The 22175-nt window shown below is 43.9% G+C and overlaps 1 protein-coding gene across 4 annotated transcripts in view; it reads left to right on the forward strand.

Annotated features, from left to right (window-relative positions):
• The window catches only part of LOC115208561 (sprouty-related, EVH1 domain-containing protein 2), a 33538-nt gene extending 11856 nt beyond the window's left edge, over positions 1–21682 (forward strand). Inside the window, exons 2-6 of one of the 4 annotated variants that reach the window (XM_029776715.1) lie at positions 4964–5141; positions 5518–5740; positions 5955–6019; positions 18039–18236; positions 18506–21682. In XM_029776715.1, coding sequence (XP_029632575.1) covers positions 4964–5141; positions 5518–5740; positions 5955–6019; positions 18039–18236; positions 18506–19222 — 1381 coding nt within the window. In that variant the 3' untranslated portion in view covers positions 19223–21682. The remainder of the gene's footprint in view (positions 1–4963; positions 5142–5517; positions 5741–5954; positions 6020–18038; positions 18237–18505) is intronic. The other 3 variants (XM_029776716.1, XM_029776717.1, XM_029776718.1) reach the window with 3 other exon arrangements.
• The last annotated feature ends 493 nt before the right edge of the window (positions 21683–22175 follow it).

Raw genomic sequence — 22175 nt, forward strand, 5'->3', positions numbered from 1 at the left:
CTAATATATCGTCAAATAGCGAAATCTGAGGTAGTGTAATGCATATAATTGTGCTGTACCCGTGGTATAGCAACACTGATTCTTACATGACTAGACTTGCCTCAGTATCCCTTTGAAAGGCCCCGATGACTAGAAAGACAAATGTAATGAACTGGACTTGTTTATTTACAGGTGTCCTGGATGTGCATGACGAGTAGTGTAAGGGTGAGATTAGGGAAGTGACAGTTTGAAAAAAAAAACAATGGAGATTTAGACGGCCATTACTTTTTGTAAAGCTGCGTCTTTCTGTGTTCTTCATATCTGGTTTCAGGCAGCCGCTTGAATAACTGATATTTGGTACCTTTTTCAGCAGCTTGACACTATCATTTTAAATACCATGTCCTGCAAAGCCATACCACTGCTAATGGGCGTTCTTCTTTAAAGCTGTGTTAATTGGTGCTAGTTTGTGTCCGTTCAAATATGGCAGAAGGTGAGGGGGTGCTGCAGAGCGCGTTCGCGGACCAATTTCACAGCGCAGATGTACGTGTGACTCATCATTTTCAGGGGGTTTTTTGTTCACGAATAAGGGGTTTTGTCCTGTGGCTGAATGCAAATATGTAAGTTTAATTTATATCAACCATTTTGTTTTGTTGTGTGTGCACTGCAAAGCAGATTCACGATTGTGACCTCATGTTTCAGCATGATAATCCACAGCCCCATGTTGCAAGGATCTGTACACAATTCCTGGAAGCTGAAAATGTCCCAGCTATTCCATGTCCTGCATAGTCACCAGACATGTCACCCATTGAGCATGTTTGGGATGCCCTGGATTGACGTATGACAGCGTGTTCCAGTTCCCGCCAATATCCAGCAACTTCGCACAGCCATTGAAGAGGAGTGGGACAGCATTCCACAACAGCCAGATCAACTCTATGTGAAGGAGATGTGTTGCGCTGCATGAAGCAAATAGTGGTCACACCAGATACTGACTGGTTTTCTGATCCACACCCCTACTTTTTTTTTTTTTTAAGAATACAGTATCTGTTACCAACAGATGCATATCTGTATTCCAGGTCATGTGAAATCCATAGATTAGGGCCTAATTTATTTATTTCAGTTGATTGATTTCGTTATATGAACTATAACTCAGTAAAATCTTTGAAATTGTTGCATTTATATTTTTGTTAAAATATAAAGACGACATGCAACAATTTTTGTGAGTTACAGTTCATATAAGGAAATCAGTCAATTTAAATAAATGTAGTAGGCCCTAATCTATGGATTTCACATTAATCAGCAGGGGTGGGCCTGGGAGGGCGTAGGACCCCCCCCCCCCCACACTTTTGCGCCAAGCCTGTCAAAATTAGTTTTCCCCACAAAAGGGATTTATTACAGACAGAAATACTCATCAGTTTCATCAGCTGTCTGGGTGGCTGGACACAGACGTTCCCGCAGGTGAAGAAGTCGGATGTGGAGGTCCTGGGCTAGCGTGGTTACAAGTGGTCTGTGGTTGTGAAGCCGGTTGGACGTACTGCCAAATTCTCTAAAACAACGTTGGACGCGGCTTATGGTAGAGCAATGAATATTCAATTCTCTACTAGCTCTGGTGGACATTCCTGCAGTCAGCATGCCAATTGCACGTTCTCTCAACTTGAGACATCTGTGGTGTTGTGTGACAAAACTGCACATTTTAGAGTGGCCTATTTATTGTCCCCAGCGCAAGGGGCACCTGTGTAATGATCATGCTGTTTAACTCTTTAGGGATAGGGGGCAGCATTGGGAAGTTTGGATGAAAAGCGTGCCCAGAGTAAACTGCCTGTTACTCAGGCCCAGAAGTCAGAATATGCAAAACACTCTAAAGTTTCCAAAACTGTTAAAACAATGTTTGTGAGTATAACAGAACTCATATGGCAAGTGAAAACCTGATAAAAATCCAACCAGGAAGTGGGAATTCTGAGGTTTGATGTTTAAGTGAATGCCTATCGAATATCCAGTGTCTGTGGGGCCAGATTGCACTTCCTAAGGCTTCCACTAGATGTCAACAGTCTAGAAGTTGTTTCAGGCTTCTAATGTGAAAGGGGAGTGAATAAGAGCACTCTAAGCAGATGGCCCAGGTGAAATCCTTTAGTTTAGTCACGTGCGTGAGCTCCGTTCCCTTTCCCCAACCAGACAGTATTGTCCGGTTGAAACATTATTGAATATTTATGATAAAAACACCCTAAGGCTTGATTAGAAACATCGTTTGACATGTTTCTACGAACTCAAATGGAACTTTTTTGACGTTTCGTCTAGACTTTGTGCCCACGCTTTGTGCATTTGGATTACTGGACTAAACGCGCAAACAAAAAGGAGGTATTTGGACATAAAGATGAACTTTATCGAACAAAACAAACATTTGTCTAACATGGAGACCTGGGAGTGCCATCAGATGAAGATCATCAAAGGTAAGTGATTCATTTTAATGTTATTTCTGACTGTTGTGACCTCTCCTTGGTTGGAAAATGGCTGTATGGTTTTTGTGGCTAGGCGCTGACCTAACATAATCGCATGGTGTGCTTTCACCGTAAAGCCTTTTCGAAATCGGACACAGCGGCTGGATTAACAAGAAGTGTATCTTTTAATCGTATGTATAACACTTGTATCTTATATCAATGTTTATGATGAGTATTTCTGTAATTTGATGTGGCTCTCTGCATTTTCACCGGATGTTTGTTTGAGACAATGCATTTCTGAACATAACACGCCAATTTCAAATGAGGTTTTTGGACATAAATATTAACTTTATCGAACAAAACAAACATTTATTGTCTAACATGGAGTCCTGGGAGTGCCACCAGATGATCATCAAAGGTTAGTGATTAATTTTAACGCTATTTCTGACTTTTGTGACACCTCTCCTTCTTTGGAAATTGTCTGTATGGTTTTTTTGTGGCTAGGCGCTGACCTAACATAATCTCATGGTGTGCTTTCACCGTAAAGCCTTTTTGAAATCGGACACTGTGGTTGGATTAAAGAGAAGTTTATCTTTAAAATGGTGTATAATACTTGTATGTTTGAGGAATTTTAATTATGAGATTTCTGTTTGAATTTGGCGCCCTGCAATTTCACTGGCTGTAGGCCAGGTGTTCCGCTAGCGGAACCCCCTTCCCAGAAAGGTTAATCCGCTTCTTGATATGCCACAGTTGCCAGATGGATGGATTATTTTAGCAAAGGAGAAATGCTCACGAAACAGCAACGTAAACAAATTTGTGCACACAATTTGAGAGAAATAAGCTTTTTGTGCGTAAGGAACATTTCTGGGATCTTTTGTTTCAGCTCATGAAATCTGCGGCCAACACTTTGTGTTGTGCATGTATATCAGTCAAAAATTTGTACACGTACTTATTCCAGAGTTTTTCTCTATTTTTACTATTTTCTACATTGTAGAATAATAGTGAAGACATCAAAACTATGAAATGACACATGAAATCATGTAGTAACCAATAAAGTGTTAAACAAAATCAAAATATATTTGAGATTCTTCAAAGTAGCCACCCTTTGCCTTGATAACAGCTTTGCACACTCTTGGCTTTCTCTCAACCAGCTTCATGAGGTAGTCACCTGGAATGCATTTCAATTAACAGGTGTGCCTTGTTAAAAGTTTAATTTGGGGAATTTCTTTCCTTAATGCATTTGAGACAATTAGTTGTGACAAGATAGGAGTGGTATACAGAAGACAGTCCTATTTGGTAAAAGACCAAGTCCATATTATAGCAAGAACAGCTCAAATAAGCAAAGAGAAACGACAGTCCATCGTCACTTTAAGACATGAAGGTCAGTCAATCCGGAAGTTTTTTCAAGTGCAGTCGCAAAAACCATCAAGCGCTATGATAAAACTGGCTCTCATGAGGACCACCACAGGAAAGGAAGACCCAGAGTTACCTCTGCTGCAGAGGATAAGTTCATTAAAGTTACCCGCCTCAGAAATTGCAGCCCAAAGAAATGCTTCAGAGTTCAAGTAACAGACAAATCTCAACATCAACTGTTCAGAGGAGACTGCGTGAATCAGGCCTTCATGGTTGAATTGCTGCAAAGAAACCACTACTTCTTATTGCTGCAAAGACACCAATAAGAAGAAGAGACTTGCTTGGGCCAAAACACGCGCAATGGACATAAGACCAGTGGAAATCTGTCCTTTGGTCTGATGAGTCCAAATGTAAGATTTTTGATTCCAACCGCCGTGTCTTTGTGAGACGCAGAGTAGGTGAACTGATGATCTCCACGTGTGGTTCCCCCCCGTGAAGCATGGAGGTGGTGGTGTGGGGGTGCTTTGCTGGTGACACTCAGTGATTTATTTAGAATTCAAGGCACACTTAACCAGCATGGCTACCACAATATTCTGCAGCCATATGCCATCCCATCTGGTTTGTGCTTAGTGGGACTATCATTTGTTTTTCAACAGGACAATCACCCAACACACCTCCAGGCTGTGTAAGGGCTATTTGGCCAAGGAGAGTGATGGAGTGCTGCATCAGATGACCTGGCCTCCACAATCACCCGACCTCAACCCAATTGAGATGGTTTGGGATGAATTGGACCACAGAGTGAAGTAAAAGCAGCCAACAAGTGCTCAGCTTATATGGGAACTCCTTTAAGACTGTTGGAAAAGCAGACTGTTGGAAAAATTCCTCATGAAGCTGGTTGAGAGAACGCCAAGAGTGTCAAGAATGCCAAGGCTAAACTAAAATATATTTGGATTTGTTTAACACTTTTTTGGGTTACTGCATGATTCCATATGTGTTATTTCATAGCTTTGATGTCTTCAATGTTACTCTACAATGTAGAAGAAAGTAAAAATAAAAACCCTTGAATGAGTAGGTGTGTCAACTTTTGACTGTAATAAATATATATATATTTATTTATTTTTGGTGTATATAAAGCACCTGCTCTACAACCTCATTGCTAACTGACTGACCCCAACTTTCCCCCTCTCTCAACCATACAGTGACAGCTACATTGTGCGCGTCAAAGCGGTGGTCATGACCCGGGACGATTCGAGTGGCGGCTGGCTGGCCCAGGACGGTGGATGCCTCAGCCGTGTGGGCGTGTGCAAGGTGCTGTCGGCTGAGCTGCTGGGCCGAAGCAGCTTCCTCATCCACGGCGAGCGCCTCAAAGACAAACAGGTAAAGCCCCTGCTAGCACTCAGACTCAAATCCTGAATCGTTACAGTAACAATTAGCTCACTAGCTTCCGAAGTAAGAAGTGTCGTTGGTAACGTGGGATCGAATCCCGTCCAGGGCAGATAAGGGTTGATTCTGTCACACGCATTTAGAATGTATTCACAAATCCTTAATTGTCACCAATTAACATTTTTCATGTTACCCAAATGTGTTTGTCAGATATCGATCCTCAGCTTTTTCCCCTCGGTCTCTTTCTGTTCCTTTTATAGATAATTCAGGTAGTAGAATCAGTGTGGGCTTGTAAAAAAAGGCTTGCACTTTCAGCATACTTTGTTAGGAGCATTGTTTATAGTCCATTCAAACGTGTGCCGCCTCCCAGGTGATTTTGGAATGCTTCCTGAAGAAGGATCTGGTGTACACCAAGGCCACGCCCACATTTCACCACTGGAAAGTGGACAACAAGAAGTGTGGCTTGACGTTCCAGAGCCCGGCCGATGCACGCGCCTTCGACCGCGGGGTCAGGAAAGCCATGGAGGACCTGACGGAAGGTACGGGAGGGGAAGGCGAAGACTATGAGGGCTGTATCTCAATGCTCTTGAATGGTATACGTCCCTTTCCTTTATAGCCACTGATTGCTGAAAGAGGTGGATAGGCAACCACCATGTTGGTTTAACTTATCAAATGCGTTTAGATTATCATAGCAAGAAAAGGAAGATGTTTGATGCTATGGGAATGTGGAAGTCCAACTAAAGTGGTTCAGCCTCCTGCGCTTCAGGTTACTCACTATTGGCTTGTTCTGCCATCTTTGTTTTCCAGGATCTACCACCTCTTCTTTGACCATCCAGAACGAGGCTGAGTTGGGTGACGACGATGTTTTCACCGTGAGTCCCTCCCCTTGTTCCTCTATTGTAGTTTCAAACACCAGCAAGTTCAGGGACATAGTAAACACTTGAGAGAATCTAAGTTTGTCTGTTTTGGTTAGGGTCAGGTTTTTAGTCCCACCCAAAACTCTGGGCTTCATATCAATAAAGATGGTATGTTTCCCATCTATGGTCATGGCTGTCCACTTGCATGTTGGACTCCATATTGTTCCCGTCTGCAAGATCACCTCTAGTCTGTGATTGGTCGGGCTTCTCGCTCGCCTTCACTTATAGTCCCTTTTTTTTCTTTTTTGATGTGCGTGTGAAGATTTCAGTTATTTTAGTTTGGCCCATTTCGGGAAGAGATGGCCCTTTGTTTTTGAGCAGGAGATGGCTGGTGTGATAGTAACAGGCGGCTGGTGGGGTGGAGGGAGAGTAGGAGGAGGAAGAGAGAGGAGGGGTGAGGGGTAGGTATCCTGTAGTGTTTTGACCAGACTCCGCCGCCGCTTGGCATTTGGTTTGTCGCCGTCACAGGAGATGAGGAGCAGCAGGCAGGGGTCGCGAGGTCTCTTCCTGCCCACCCCCCTTCCCTCCTCCCACTCCCCACCCCCCTTCCCTCCTCCCACTCCCCTCTAAAACTATCATTAGCAGCTGCTTCCTAGCAAACTGCCTCTGTGATTTAACACCATGGGGGGGGGGGGGGGGGGGGGGGGAGAGAGACTGAGAGAAGGAAACGCCTTGTGTTGTCTCTCTCTCTTCCCTCATGTCTGGAGAGAGCTTGGGGTTTTTGGCCGGCCCTCTTGGAAGAGGGAGTTGCTGTGTGTGTGTGTGTGTGTGTGTGTGTGTGTGTGTGTTTGCACTGATGCTTCCTTCAGCTGTGTTTTGACTTGCCTCCGTTGTGGATTTCTGCAGATGGATGTTTTCGTTAGCAATTGTGGATGTTAAAAGAGCACGTTTCTGAAGCAAACGTCTAAATAACTTAATTTAAAATGCTTGAGGTGATTAAACATGCTAATTTACTTGAGTGCAGAAGCTGTGAAAGGGCATGTTGCTAGCATAGTTCAGTTTCCCCAAGCTACCAGCTTCGACACATTCGACAAGATGGGTCACTTCCATCTGTTTAAGAACAAGAAGGCCCGCACACTCTTCAAACTCCCAATTCTCCGCATTACTGCCAATGTTTCGTTCCGAAACGGATCTTATTCAGGTCAAACTAACAATCTGAGTGCTCACTTCCCAAAATATCCACGTTTCACGTCACATGACCATTATGCGCGTGACGCATGGTGGGTGTGGAAACAATTCAATTCACTTTTGTGCACAATCAATCATAATTAATCAGAGGTACATATGGTCATAAAGGATTATCTACATATGGGTTCAAGTTAACCAAGGCAACAGTAAAAAAAGATTGTTGGAATACCCGCCAATATGACCATTACGCACAAGGCACGCTGGCCGTAGATATAATTTCAGTGACCTATTTCCAAAAACAACTTGTGTATCTCTAATAATTTGATATCAATGAGATGGGCACATTAACTACTTACAGAATCTAATAAATATACAGTGCATTCAGAAAGTATTCAGATCCCTTGAGTTTTTCCATATTTTGTTACGTTACAACCTTATTCTAAAATGGATTCAATTGTTTTTCCCCCTCATCAATCTACACACAATACCCCATAATGACAAAACCAAAACAGGTTTTTAAACATTTTTGCTAATTTGTTATAAAAAAATATCACATTTACATAAGTATTCAGACCCCTTTACTCAGTACTTTCTTGAAGCACCTTTGGCAGCAATTACAGCCTGGAGTCTTCTTGGGTATGACGCTACAAGCTTGACACACCTGTATTTGTGGAGTTTCTCCCATTCTTCTCTGCAGATCCTCTCAAGCTCTGTTAGGTTGGATGGAAAGCGTCTCTGCACAGCTATTTTCAGGTCTCTCCAGAGATGTTCGATCGGGTTCAAGTCCGGGCTCTGGCTGGGCCACTCAAGGACGTTCAGAGACTTGTCCCGAAGCCAGTCCTGCGTTGCCTTGGCTGTGCTTAGGGTAATTGTCCTTTTGGAAGGTTTCTAAAAACCTGTTTTTGCTTTGTCATTATGGGGTATTATGTGTAGATTGATGGGGGGAGGAAGTAATTTAATACATTTTAGAATAAGGCTGTAATGTAACAATGTGGAAAAAGTGAAGGGGTCTGAATACTTTCCAAATGCACTGTAGATAAATGTGCAAAAAAAATCCCAAGTGCCTTGTGTTCTAAAAATATATTTTCCATACGAGTACCCAAAGAAATCATGCGAGTACAGTCAAAACATTTCAAATACCCAGAGCTAGCTAGAATGTGGCCACCTCCGGCAGTTCACCAGAACACTGCCCTGAATGCCAGTTCAGTTCCTGGCATGGATAACATGAAAACCTCACACAACAAGGCATCAAAAGCATCGTTCCAGTAAGACATGCATGCATGCATGCATGCATGCATGCATACATACATACATACATACATACATACATACATACATACATACATACATATATATACATTTCTGCACAGCTATAACTGCAGTGTGTGTTGCTGTTATATCACAGGGTTTTGAATAGGCCTAATTTCCAGGGAGGAGAGAGCGAGGGAGATGTACATGAGTCATAGTGGTGCATCTGCAGTGGAGGCCTCTGCCTGGCAGCCTCCATCCCAACTGCTGCTGCTGCCTGACCCACTGTACTGTACCCAGCCTACACACAGTTAGCTAGCCTAGCGGACATGCTAATATGTTACTTATTTATCTAGCTAACACTTAAAGGGACACTGCAAGATTTTGCAATGTAGGTTGTTTTTCTACTTACCTAAAGTCTCTGCGTGCAGTTCGGAGATGATTTGAAGTAAGCATATCGTTAGCTTAGGGCAATGGCCGAAGGTGCATGAAGATGTCGGAATTCAGATATGACGTCACACTATCCACGGAGCTTTTAAACTACGGTGTGCAACATGGTTCAATGTGCCAATAAATCAGCACTTGTGAACTTTTTCAGTTTTTCATATTGCCAGTGTCTTGGAGCTTAAACTGGGATCATGTATACTGTGCTATATGACGATACAAAGAAAGAGTAGGCCCGCATAACAAAGAGCAAACTTGGTAAGCAAGACATTTGTGGTAAGTGCATGGATCTTTATACACCTTCGCCATTCCTGGAAGTCTCCCAGAACAGTAGGCAGCTCCTCTCAAAAGCATGGTAAAATACTTTATAACTAAACCAAAGCTGGATGGTTGGTCATTTTAGTCTTACAAAAACCTCCACAATAATATTTTATACATTCGTAAATTTGAATGATAATCATAAGAAACAAGATTTTATCCACTTCCTCATTCTCTGTCCCGTTGTCGCATAGAGATGTATAGAGAGCAGAACATTTATCTTTACCATTATGGTATCTGTGAGCGCCATTGAGACAGATAAAACGTTGCGATCGCTGTAGATCTTTGACAACGGGAACGAGAATGACGTGGATAGAAGATCAGTCAAATTAACAAATTTACTATGAATAGCTTTGTAAGACATTAAGCTTTGGAGTAGTTGGAAGGTCTATTTCCCTGCTTTTGAGAGGTGTTGGCTACTGTACCGGGAAACTTCCAGAAATTGCTCTAAGCTAACAATATGCTAACTTGAATCATTTCCAAACTGCACGCAGAGACATAATGGCTTTCAATGAGCTCGTCTGACTCGGTGTAAGTAGAAAAATGACCTACATTTTGAAATCTCGCCGTGTCCCTTTAAGCTAGCAAACATGCTAACACATAACTAAGACATGCTAAACATAACTAAGACATGCTAAACATAACTAAGACATGCTAAAACTGCTAAAACGTGATGCTGACAAGATTACCAAGCCAAGAGAAAAGACACAACTAAAGAACATGACTAGGAAATGGTAAAGTACTACACTACTACTAACTGAGATGGGCCTTCACTGCTACACAACTTTATCCACTCTCAACATTAATAATAGCAACCTGATGATACTAGGCGAGTGAATCCGTCCATTGTAACTAATTTGCTTTCCTCTTGTCTGGCGTACCTTTATCCTAAATCTGATAGTGATGGGAAGTCCAGGTCCTTGCACTCGCTTCCCCTCTTTCTCTTCTTTTTTTACTCCTTCTCCCTTCCGATGGCATCAAAGAGGAAAAGGGCCTAGCGTGTCGTTTCCACAGGATGTCCAGTCAGAGGGAAGAGGGCCCGTCAGTAATCCGTCACTGCCTCCCTGTTTACATAGCTGGCCCTACTTAGAAAAAGCAGGTCCGCTCAAGGGAACACTCCAATTCGCCTCGCTTGCAGACACCCCCCCCCCCCTGTTTTTTTTGTTGTATTCTTTTGGAATCTAGCCCCATTCCCCCGTGGCCCAGAGAGCTAGCCTGAAGAGGGGGAAGGTCACATTGTATTAGATGGGATCTGTCTTTTTCGAAAAGCCTGAGGGAACTGAAGTCCCGGCACAGATGGAGGAGAGAGGACAATGACGAATGACCTTTATTTCCCCCCCCCCCCCCCCCCCCCCCCCCCCCGGGCACTAGAACAATATTAGTCAAGAGTAAATAACACACTCCCTTGGATGATGCAATACTTCCTCCTCTTTTTGGAAGGTCCGGTGTGACTGGTGAGATTTGGAAAGACTGTTGGAATGTCTCCCTTTGGGGCTTGTGGGGGTGTTTAACAAGGGTGCAGGAGGCTCAAACGCCTCACACTGCGTGTGTGTTGTCTCACCTTTTTGGACATCAGGGTGTTTTTGAATGGGCTGCTGGTGACCAGACTCTCCACTCTGTAGTGTCGATGAGGCTGAGGGTAGTTTTAGAATCGCCAGCTGCCGCGAGTTCCATTCCTGTGTCTGGTCTGGAGGCTAAATTGATAATTAGCTCAGCCACAAATACACCCCTCCCCCCTCCCCCCTCCCCAACCACAGAAATCATTCCGAGCACAAGAACACACATGCACACACACTTACAAATATATCCCTTACATATGCGCACACACACACAAACACACTCCCAATTAGACCCCGGCGCACACATCCCCCAACCGCCCCACAGTAATCACACTTAGCGCACACACACACACACACACACACACAGCTCCTACCATTTGGCTTTTCCTGTGCTGTAGGGCACAGTGGCTAGTAGCTGGCTTGTGTGTGTTACTCTGTAATTACCTCAAAGGGCTCCTGCCCCCAACCAGATGCAGCCCCTTGCCTTAATCTCCAGTCTTTATTCACCTCCATTCACCCCCGAACCAAGAGATGATGAAAATCTCCAAACAAGGCAGAGGTATGCCTTTGAAATCAGAGACTGCGCCACACACATCTCCCCCCAATCAACACGCCTGGTGGACTTCCGTGGCTTTTGTGATGCACATGGGCAATTTAGCCCTTTTACATTCCATAGGTCTTGCGCTCTTAGTGCTCAGGAGCATTTCTTTCTCCCTCTTTTTATTTTGTCCCCCTCAAGCCCCGCTGTTGGGAGTAAATATCTGAACAGGGTCTGTGTTTGTAATCATTTCCATCAGACAGGGGCCCCGGTTCGCCTCCTAAAGAACATTTCTCAACCCTAACCAAGCTCTTGGCATCGCCCAAGGAAGGGATGCCACTTTTAGCTTTGGTCGGGCTCACTGAAGCCCTCTATAGCAAGTGGCTGGGGGTCCAATAAACTTTAGGACTAAGAAACCAGAAACCGTCCAAAGTGAATGGGAGTGGACTAGAGGTGGTGCTCTCATTTTGACATCATATGCCATGGCCGGATTCCCCCTCGTCTGATTACCGCTGTCTAGCGGTCCTCTGGCACACGCCTTGGCTGCGCAGTGTTGTGGTAAGGAGAACTGGGGAACCGAGTTGGCTCAAAAGCGCACCGCCACATGAAAGAGGTGCCCCGCGCCGGCCTCAGCTGGTGACGCAATCGACCACACTTCTGGTCTTGCTCGACGCTAAAGGGGATGTAAGTCTCCTAGCTGGAATTAATTTAACCTACCCTCAATATAAAAGGGAGACTTCAGAACAGTTTTTCCCACTTTTGTTCTTGAAGGAATTATTTTTTGGGAGGCGTGGGGGGTTGTTGGTTAATTACATACAGAAGTAGGGAGATTATGACTCTGAGCCATGGCAGGCTTTTAACTTAGCAATGACCCATTGAGCGTGTGCCATGTGCAGGTCGGTTTGTTGGTCTCTGTGTAAAGGGCCGATGGGAGTCTGCTTCCCGCACGGGTTCTCATGCCCAATCAAGGGTGTCGTTATCTCCTACCCACTGGGGAAAAACTCCCCCCTCCTTCTGCATTTCCTGGGCCATTTGGACCATTGTAGTCACTTCAGACTGGCTGTCAGATTTTTTTTGCATTTCTTTGGCTCCAAAATTTGTGGTATCGTTCATTACATCGCTAAGCTAAAACGTCTCAAAATGTTTTGTGGAACATCTTCCGTCCACTAAGGCCAGACAAAAATGATTCACTGTTTAACGGTGAGCGATTTTATTTTAAAAAATTTTTTTTATGTATATGCACACACACACGCACACACACACACAGAGTTGAAGTCGGAATTTTAAATACACTTAGGTTGGAGTCATTAAAACTCGTTTTTCAACCACTCAACACATTTCTTGTTAACAAACTATAGTTTTGCCAAGTCGTTTAGGACATCTACTTTGTGCATGACACAAGTAATTTTTCCAACAATTGTTTACAGACAGATTATTTCACTTATAATTCACTGTATCACAATTCCAGTGTGTCAGAAGTTTACATGCACTAAGTTGACTGTGCCTTTAAATAGCTTAGAAAATTCCAGAAAATTGTCATAGCTTTAGAAGCTTCTGATAGGCTAATTGATATAATTTGAGTCAATTGGAGGTGTACCTGTGGATGTATTTCAAGGCCTACCTTCAAACTCAGTGCCTCTTTGCTTGACATCATGGGAAAATCAAAAGAAATCAGCCAAGACCTCCGAAAAAAAATTGTAGACCTCCACAAGTCTGGTTCATCGTTGGGAGCAATTTCCAAACGCCTGACGGTACCACTTTCATCTGTACAAACAATAGTACACAAGTATAAACACCATGGGACCACGCAGCCGTCATACCGCTCAGGAAGGAGACGCGTTCTGTCTCCTAGAGATTAACGTACTCGGCGCGAAAAGTGCAAATCAATCCCAGAACAACAGCAAAGGACCTTGTGAAGATGCTGGAGGAAACAGTACAAAAGTATCTATGTCCACAGTAAAACGAGTCCTATATCGACATAACCTGAAAGGTCTCTCAGCAAGGAAGTAGCCACTGCTATAAAACCGCCATAAAAAAGCCAGACTATGGTTTGCAACTGCACATGGGGATGAAGATCATACTTTTTGGAGAAATATCTTCTGGTCTGATGAAACAAAAATAGAACTGTTTGGCCATAATGACCATCATTATGTTTCGAGGAAAAAGGGGGAGGCTTGCAAGCCAAAGAACTCCATCCCAACCGTGAAGCACGGGGGTGGCAGCATCATGTTGTGAAGGTGCTTTGCTGCAGGAGGAACTGGTGCACTTCACAAAATAGATGACATCATGAGGCAGGAAAATTATGTGGATATATTGAAGCAATGTCTCAAGACATCAGTCTGGAAGTTAAAGCTTGGTCAAGCATACTTCCAAAGTTGTGGCAAAATGGCTTAAGGACAACAAAGTCAAGGTATTGGAGTGGCCATCACAAAGCCCTGACCTCAATCCTATAGAAAATTTGTGGGCAGAACTGAAACAGCGTGTGCGAGCAAGGAGGCCTACAAACCTGACTCAGTTACACCAGCTCTGTCAGGAGGAATGGGCCAAAATTCACCCAACTTATTGTGGAAAGCTTGTGGAAGGCTACCCGAAACGTTTGACCCAAGTTAAACAATTTAAAGGCAATGCTACCGAATACTACTTGAGTGTATGTAAACTTCTGACCCACCGGGAATGTGATGTAAGAAATAAAAGCTGAAAGAAATAATTCTCTACTATAATTCTGACATTTCACATTCTTAAAATAAAGTGGTGATCTTAACTGACCTAAGACAGGGAATTTTTACTAGGATCAAATGTCAGGAAAAACGGAGTTTAAATGTATTTGGCTAAGGTGTATGTAAACTTCCGACTTCAACTGTGTGTGTGTGTATGTATGATATATATATACTGCTCAAAAAAATAAAGGGAACACTTAAACAACACAATGTAACTCCAAGTCAATCACACTTCTGTGAAATCAAACTGTCCACTTAGGAAGCAACACTGATTGACAATACATTTCACATGCTGTTGTGCAAATGGAATAGACAACAGGTGGAAATTATAGGCAATTAGCAAGACACCCCCAATAAAGGACTGGTTCTGCAGGACCACAGACCACTTCTCAGTTCCTATGCTTCCTGGCTGATGTTTTGGTCACTTTTGAATGCTGGCGGTGCTTTCACTCTAGTGGTAGCATGAGACGGAGTCTACAACCCACACAAGTGGCTCAGGTAGTGCAGCTCATCCAGGATGGCACATCAATGCAAGCTGTGGCAAGAAGGTTTGCTGTGTCTGTCAGCGTAGTGTCCAGAGCATGGAGGTGCTACCAGGAGACAGGCCAGTACATCAGGAGACGTGGAGGAGGCCGTAGGAGGGCAACAACTCAGCAGCAGGACTGCTACCTCCGCCTTTGTGCAAGGAGGAGCAGGAGGAGCACTGCCAGAGCCCTGCAAAATGACCTCCAGCAGGCCACAAATGTGCATGTGTCTGCTCAAACGGTCAGAAACAGACTCCATGAGGGTGGTATGAGGGCCCGACGTCCACAGGTGGGGGTTGTGCTTACAGCCCAACACCGTGCAGGACGTTTGGTATTTGCCAGAGAACACCAAGATTGGCAAATTCGCCACTGGCGCCCTGTGCTCTTCACAGATGAAAACAGGTTCACACTGAGCACGTGACAGACGTGACAGAGTCTGGAGATGCCGTGGAGAACGTTCTGCTGCCTGCAACATCCTCCAGCATGACCGGTTTGGCGGTGGGTCAGTCATGGTGTGGGGTGGCATTTCTTTGGGGGGCCGCACAGCCCTCCATGTGCTCGCCAGAGGTAGCCTGACTGCCATTAGGTACCGAGATGAGATCCTCAGACCCCTTGTGAGACCATATGCTGGTGCGGTTGGCCCTGGGTTCCTCCTAATGCAAGACAATGCTAGACCTCATGTGGCTGGAGTGTGTCAGCAGTTCCTGCAAGAGGAAGGCATTAATGCTATGGACTGGCCCGCCCGTTCCCCAGACCTGAATCCAATTGAGCACATCTGGGACATCATGTCTCGCTCCATCCACCAACGCCATGTTGCACCACAGACTGTCCAGGAGTTGGCGGATGCTTTAGTCCAGGTCTGGGAGGAGATCCCTCAGGAGACCATCCGCCACCTCATCAGGAGCATGCCCAGGCATTGTAGGGAGGTCATAAAGGCACGTGGAGGCCACACACACTACTGAGCCTCATTTTGACTTGTTTTAAGGACATTACATCAAAGTTGGATCAGCCTGTAGTGTGGTTTTCCACTTTAATTTTGTGTGACTCCAAATCCAGACCTCCATGGGTTGATAAATTGGATTTCCATTGATTTATTTTTGTGTGATTTTGTTGTCAGCACATTCAACTATGTAAAGAAAACAGTATTTAATAAGATTATTTCTTTCATTCAGATCTAGGATGTGTTGTTTAAGTGTTCCCTTTATTTTTTTGAGCAGTGTATATATATATATATATATATATATACCATTTTTTTTTAATTTACCATTAGGTGCATAAGGAATAACAGTACTTTACCACAATGTCCTCGGCTATATGGACAATAGAAATATTACATTTCAGACTGATTTTAAGATTATTAATACACAAATTAACATTAATGAACATTATTCACATAGGATGTATAACAGAATGCAATATTCTATCATATCTAAAAAAGTTATGTATGTATAGCCTAACAAATTAAAGAATGACTGACCAATAAATAATTAATCAAATTAAAATGTTGATGCATAATAATGAGTTAATTTCCTGAATGCACCTCTATAGCCTAGGCGTTAACAAAATATTCATACAACTATGATTACACGGAACCCAAACCGGATAAATTTATTTTGTCCCCCTACACCAAACGCGATCACGACACGCAGGTTAAAATATCAAAACAAACTCTGAACCAATGACGTCAATTTGGGGACAGGTCGAAAAGCATTAAACACGTATGGCAATTTAGCTAGTTAGCTTGCACTTCCTAGCTAATTTGTCCTATTTAGCTAGCTTGCTGTTGCTAGCTAATTTGTCCTGAGATATAAACATTGAGTTGTTATTTTACCTGAAATGCACAAGGTCCTCTACTCCGACAATTAATCCACACATAAAACGGCCAACCGAATCGTTTCTAGTCATCTCTCCTCCTTCCAGGCTTTTTCTTCTTTGAACTTATATGGTGATTGGCATCTAAACTTTCATAGTATTACCACGACGACTGGCAAACCAGTTGGTCTTTCAATCACCCACGTGGGTATAACCAATGAGTTGATGGCACGTGGGTACCTGCTTCTATAAACCAATGAGGAGATGGGAGAGGCAGGACTTGCAGCGCGATCTGCGTCAGAAATAGAAAGGAGTTCTATTTTAGCCCTTGGCATCGCAGACACTCGTTGGCGCACGCGAGCAGTGTGGATGCAATAATTGAATAACATGGATTTCTAAATTTATTTTGCGGCGCACGCGACGTGTCCGGTCTGGTGAGCATGTTAGGCCTCTCATAGACTAGGCCTTGTAGAAAGAGGGTCAATCAAGTCAGGTCTGCCAAACGAATGTAGCATTGGAAAGAAATGCATAAATCCCCCAAATACACAAATCCAGCCATAGAGTATAAGCTTTAATCATCCCCCAAAAATTGTTGTTTATAACATGTACAATTAGAAGCATCAACCCATATCGAGCAAGCGTGACTAAATTCGAGCCCAGTAACTTTGCTCACCGCATCCTCCTTCGATTGTCTCGTCTGGCTGCCAAGAAAATCCCCCACCTGCTGATCTGCATGAACTTTGTGCGTGCCACTGGCGATGTACTTTGCTGGACGTGCAAGCTGTTCTCGGCTGCGCATCACCACTTCAAACGCATTCTGTCGTGGTGTTATCGGTTGGCCTACTAGTACTGGTAGTACCGGTAAAATGTAAGTTATGAATCGCAAATCACCATACAGCTGACACACTTCGATTTCATCAATCATTTTGAGTTCAATTTGGTTGTCCAAAATACTATCAGCTTGCACTGCGTTTTTGCTGATGAATGCCCTGATCTCTGGCCAGTCAATTGGTTAAATTACATTGTTGTTTCATCTATTAATCGCTTCTAATAGATCTGAAAATGATGCAATAACCATGAATTTAACAGACTGTTTGTTTATAATGAGGGACGTCCCACGTTTAACCTGGACACAAATAGTAGGAAATTGCGCTGGCTTCAGCCATGACTGCATGAGGGAGAAATGAAACATCTGCACGTCGCCTGTAGGTGCGAGCGTGTGTGTTTCACTGTCCAATCCGAGGCTCGAACATGATCTGAGCGCGTGATCTGAGCGCGTGATCTGAGGCTGTTTGGTCTCCTGGGCATCAACTTGGGAAAGCCTCAAGGGAGAGCTGCATATATTGCCCAAAAAATAACACATCATATTTTTATTTTTTTTCAGTGTGGAGAAAAGTGTCCGTTAACGTTGGCCTAAATACTGCGTGTTGAGTTAGCGTAGCCAAACACAATGTGCCAGAAAGCAGTGATGTTTTCTAATGGTAAGCTTGGTCTGATATTACTCCCATGTAGTCATAGGTCATGTTCATTAGACACCAATCAGAAGAAAACAGACCAAAACGGGAGGGCTATCTGAAACTGTCCAATAAGAAATGCTAATTTTCAGTTGCAAAATGCTGTCTGTTGCGTGCCCTAATGAACAAGACCCTGTCCTGACTCGTGTTTGGTTTTGGTCTGGTCTCTCAGAATGCCACCGACAGCTCATCCAGCTCCTCCCACTCCCAGAAGAAGGAGCCCCTGCAGCTGCAGACCCTGGCCCCGCCCAGCTTCTGCGAGCCGCGCCGGCACCACTGCATCCTGGGTCACTTCTACGACCAGCACCGACACTCGGACCACTACTTCCTGGATCAGGTGGGTGGCTGGGGGACGACGGTGGCGGCGAAGGTTGGTCACCAAAACTTTGATCTTGAACATAAAAAAAATAAAAAATGCATTGGAGCTAGAGGGTTACGGCTATATTCTTTACTACAATGGATAGGTGGGAGGGACAGAGGGAATGGGTGTTCTTGAAGCATAAACTATGGTGCTAGTGTGATAATGTATTTCAAATTAGGCCTGGAAGTTGACTGCTTGTTGGAAGACATGTTTAGTTTTGTAGTTTGTAGACTGGTCTGTGTAGTTCTCATCTTTTTTGCTCTCCTTTATCTCTGCAGTCGGTTCCCATGTTCCCACGCCACGTCAGCTTCCAGGTGGAGGAGGAGGAGATCGTGCGCATCAACCCTCGCGAGCGGACATGGCTGACTGGGTACGAGGACTACCGGCACGCCACCGCCGCGCGCGACAAGCTCATCCAGCACCCCGAGGACACCGACGCCTACGTGCACTTCGCCAAGAGCGAGCCGCCCAAGCACGACTACACCTACCCTTACCCCCTGGGCCTTGATCCATACCAGCACGCAAGGGACCCCAAGATAGGCTGCGTGGACCGACTAGGTGGGGGTGGCCTTACCGGGGGACACAGGGCGGTGGTCACAGCCCAGCCCCGCACCCTCCAGCTCAAAGGCAAGCGGCGGAAGGAAGACGGCGAGCGCTCGCGCTGCGTCTACTGCCGGGACATGTTCAACCACGAGGAGAACAGACGCGGGCGGTGCCAGGAGGCGCCGGACCCCATCCAGACGTGCATCCACCGGGTCAGCTTCATGTGGTGCGCGGACAGCCTGCTCTACCACTGCATGTCGGACCCGGAGGGCGACTACTCGGACCCGTGCTCATGCGACACCAGCGACGAGCGCTTCTGCCTGCGCTGGCTGGCCCTGGTTGGGCTGTCGCTGCTGGCCCCCTGCATGTGCTGCTACGCTCCCCTGCGCACCTGCTACCGCTGCGGGGTGGCTTGTCACTGCTGCGGAGGCAAGCACAAAGCCGTGGGCTGAGGGCAGGGAGGTGCCAGCAGAGAGAGTAGAACAGAGACACATGGAAGGGACTGGACCAGAAGAGGGTGGCCCCGCTATTCTTTTGTTTTGTGTTTTTGTTTTCGCTGTTGCTTCTCTCGGCCAAATTCCAGATGGGAAAACAATCGGCTTGTCCCGATTCTTTTGGAAATGGAAGTTTCTCTCGGTGGAAAGAAAGAGAAAAAAATACATTTCCTAATGTTTTTATTTTTGTTAGTTTTTTTATTTTTATAGGGGTACCCTGCCTACGGCTTCCACGTCCTTGCATTACAAAGACTAAAATAATGAATATTCATTTATATATAAATATATATAAACAGGTACTTTATATTTTTACACTCATGTGTTTTAAAGGCTTGAATATTTTTCTTTTTCTCTGTGTTTTGTGTGAGGTCAGTGTGAGCGTTGTTTTCTGAGGGGGGCTCCCACTTTGTTCCCCTCTCCATGGCTCACCACCAATCACAGATCAAGCTGGTTCCCGCCTGTAAAGCAGAGGCACTTAAATCAATGGTGTGTCCTAAATGGTACCTTATTCCTTATGAAGTGCACTACTTTTGATCATAGCCCAATGGGCCCTAGTCTAATGTAGTGCAATATATAGGTAATAGTGCCATGTGGGACGCAGCCCAACTGTGATCACGTCTGCCCCTACCCAGCCAATGAAACAAAAGAAAAGGCAAACGTTTAACCAGTGTTTCCTCGTTCTGCTCCTTGACTAGTCCTGACCTAGCCTGGTCCCAGATCTGTGCTGTTTTGTCATCTCCTATGGTTGTCAATGGCTATAGGAGTTGACTATACAGCACAATTAGACCTGGGGCCAGGAAGGTACCTGACTATACACATTTTAAAACCAAATTCAACCTAATATCAATTAATGTCAGTGGAGACACACCTGGAAAAAACATGAAAGTACCATTCTACTGCTCAGTCAAGTTAGACTGAATGTATTGTGGATTCGGCTCAGAACAAAAGATAAAATGGGTCAGGAGGGGGAAACCCTGCTTTAGACACAATCTGTGTGTGTGTCTTTGTGCAAAGGTCTGGAAAATGGAATGGGCAGCAATGTATCCCTGATTGCTATTGTTGTGACTTCAACTAAAAGCCAAAATGACAAAATAAGCTGCAGCATTTATATAGAGTATCTAAATTTGTCATTTTTTTGAAGATAATAATCCTCAATCAACTGTTTATTACAGTGGAGGAGGAGAACTCAAGCCTTAGGTGACCTTTTATTTAGTTGATGCTTGATGTTGATCTTTTGATATAGTTTTTATTTATTTGCCTTGCTAAATTTAGACACCAGCCTGGGGGACTGGGGGGTTAAGAGGAAGGGAACGGTCCTATTGTAAACTAAACACAGCCAAGAGGGGAAGAAGAGTTTTTTTTGCCACCTTTTGAGATGGATGATGTCGTTGTCCACTACAGTGTCAATGGTGCTTTCTTTAGCGTGTCTTTTCTTTAGTCTTTCAAAAGGATACTCAACGAGGCTAACTGTCAGGGAAACGCTATCTTTAGAGTTTTGCTCAACTTTAAAAAGACAGTTTTGATCTGGTTGCTCATCTTTCCCCACTCCGTTCAAGGGTATATGATTGTGGGTTCTCCAACGAAGGGACCTTCAGTCTATACCACGATTAGCTGATACGGGTGCGTTACTGCAGGGCTGGAACGAAAGGCTGCACACCCAGGAGCTCTCCAAGACCAGAGTTGTGGAGAAGGGTTTTTATCTATTGTTCTGTAGTCCAATAAATCCCACTTCCTGGTCTTTTACTCGGTATTACATTACAGCCAATGGCGAGGGAGGAGGCTGTCTGTCAGTCAGGCAGGTGGTGTCAAAATGTATACAAAAATAAAATGGACGCTACAGTATGTATGTATGTATGTATGTATGTATGTATGTATGTATGTATGTATGTATTGAAACAAAAACTAGCCTCAAATATAAACCACCCTGTAACCTCACCTCGTGGGAGGAACATTGTTCGATCTTTCTCTGTATGAAGCACAACACTAATCAGAAAACCCTTATGAACAAAATGCGCAAATTGCTGTGAAGTACCCGATCTCGAGTTGCATCAATGTGGTAGAAAAGACATCTTATGCCATCTATCCCAGTCATACATTAACTAATCGTCATAACCATTCAAGTACCAAGCAATGTCTGGGGTTAAATGGGTGACGGTACCATGGCATTGTGGATTCTGTACAAAAGCTGTCGTTGTGTCCATGTCTTTCTCTGTACTCTCTCTCTGCCTTTCTTCCCTTTTTTTCTGCTGTGTGTTCCTGTTTGTCAGCTTTGCAATACTGTTGCCATTCATTGTAGAGAAGATCCTAGTTTTATTTTTCTATCTGTGGTAAAAGAAAAGTTAACCAAAAGCAGTTTGTCTGTTTTGGTGCGGTGTCTAATTCCTGCACACATTTAACTATTAAAGGAAAGTGCCTGAAGCATCCTCTTCATCTATCTCAAGTGTATATATATATATATATATATATATATATATATATATATATATATATATATATATATATATATATATATACTTAGTCTTTTTTATTTTAATGTTAAAAAAACAGTTAAATTGATTGTTTTGTCTTTTTTTTTTTTTTATCTGCATTTTTACCTCTGTAAAAAAAAAAGCTCAAATATATATATCAAGTGTATGATGTACATTTTAAGTTATATTTTTGTATTGTTTCTAATATGATCGTCACGACTCTTTGCTTTTAAAAAGAAAAAATGAGAAACGAGAAATTAACAACTGTATAAATGCCAATACATCATATGGAAACTAACAGAAGCATGGCCTGGATAGTAAGTACTTTTCCGTGTGTGTGCGTGTTCATTTCCACTGTGTTGTACAGAGACATGGTTTTTGAGAGATTAAACCATGTTACAGTGGCATCTCACACAGCCTGAACATTTATCCCGTATACATAG

Source organism: Salmo trutta, chromosome 14 (genome assembly GCF_901001165.1).
Source record: "Salmo trutta chromosome 14, fSalTru1.1, whole genome shotgun sequence".
NCBI lineage: Eukaryota > Metazoa > Chordata > Actinopteri > Salmoniformes > Salmonidae > Salmo > Salmo trutta.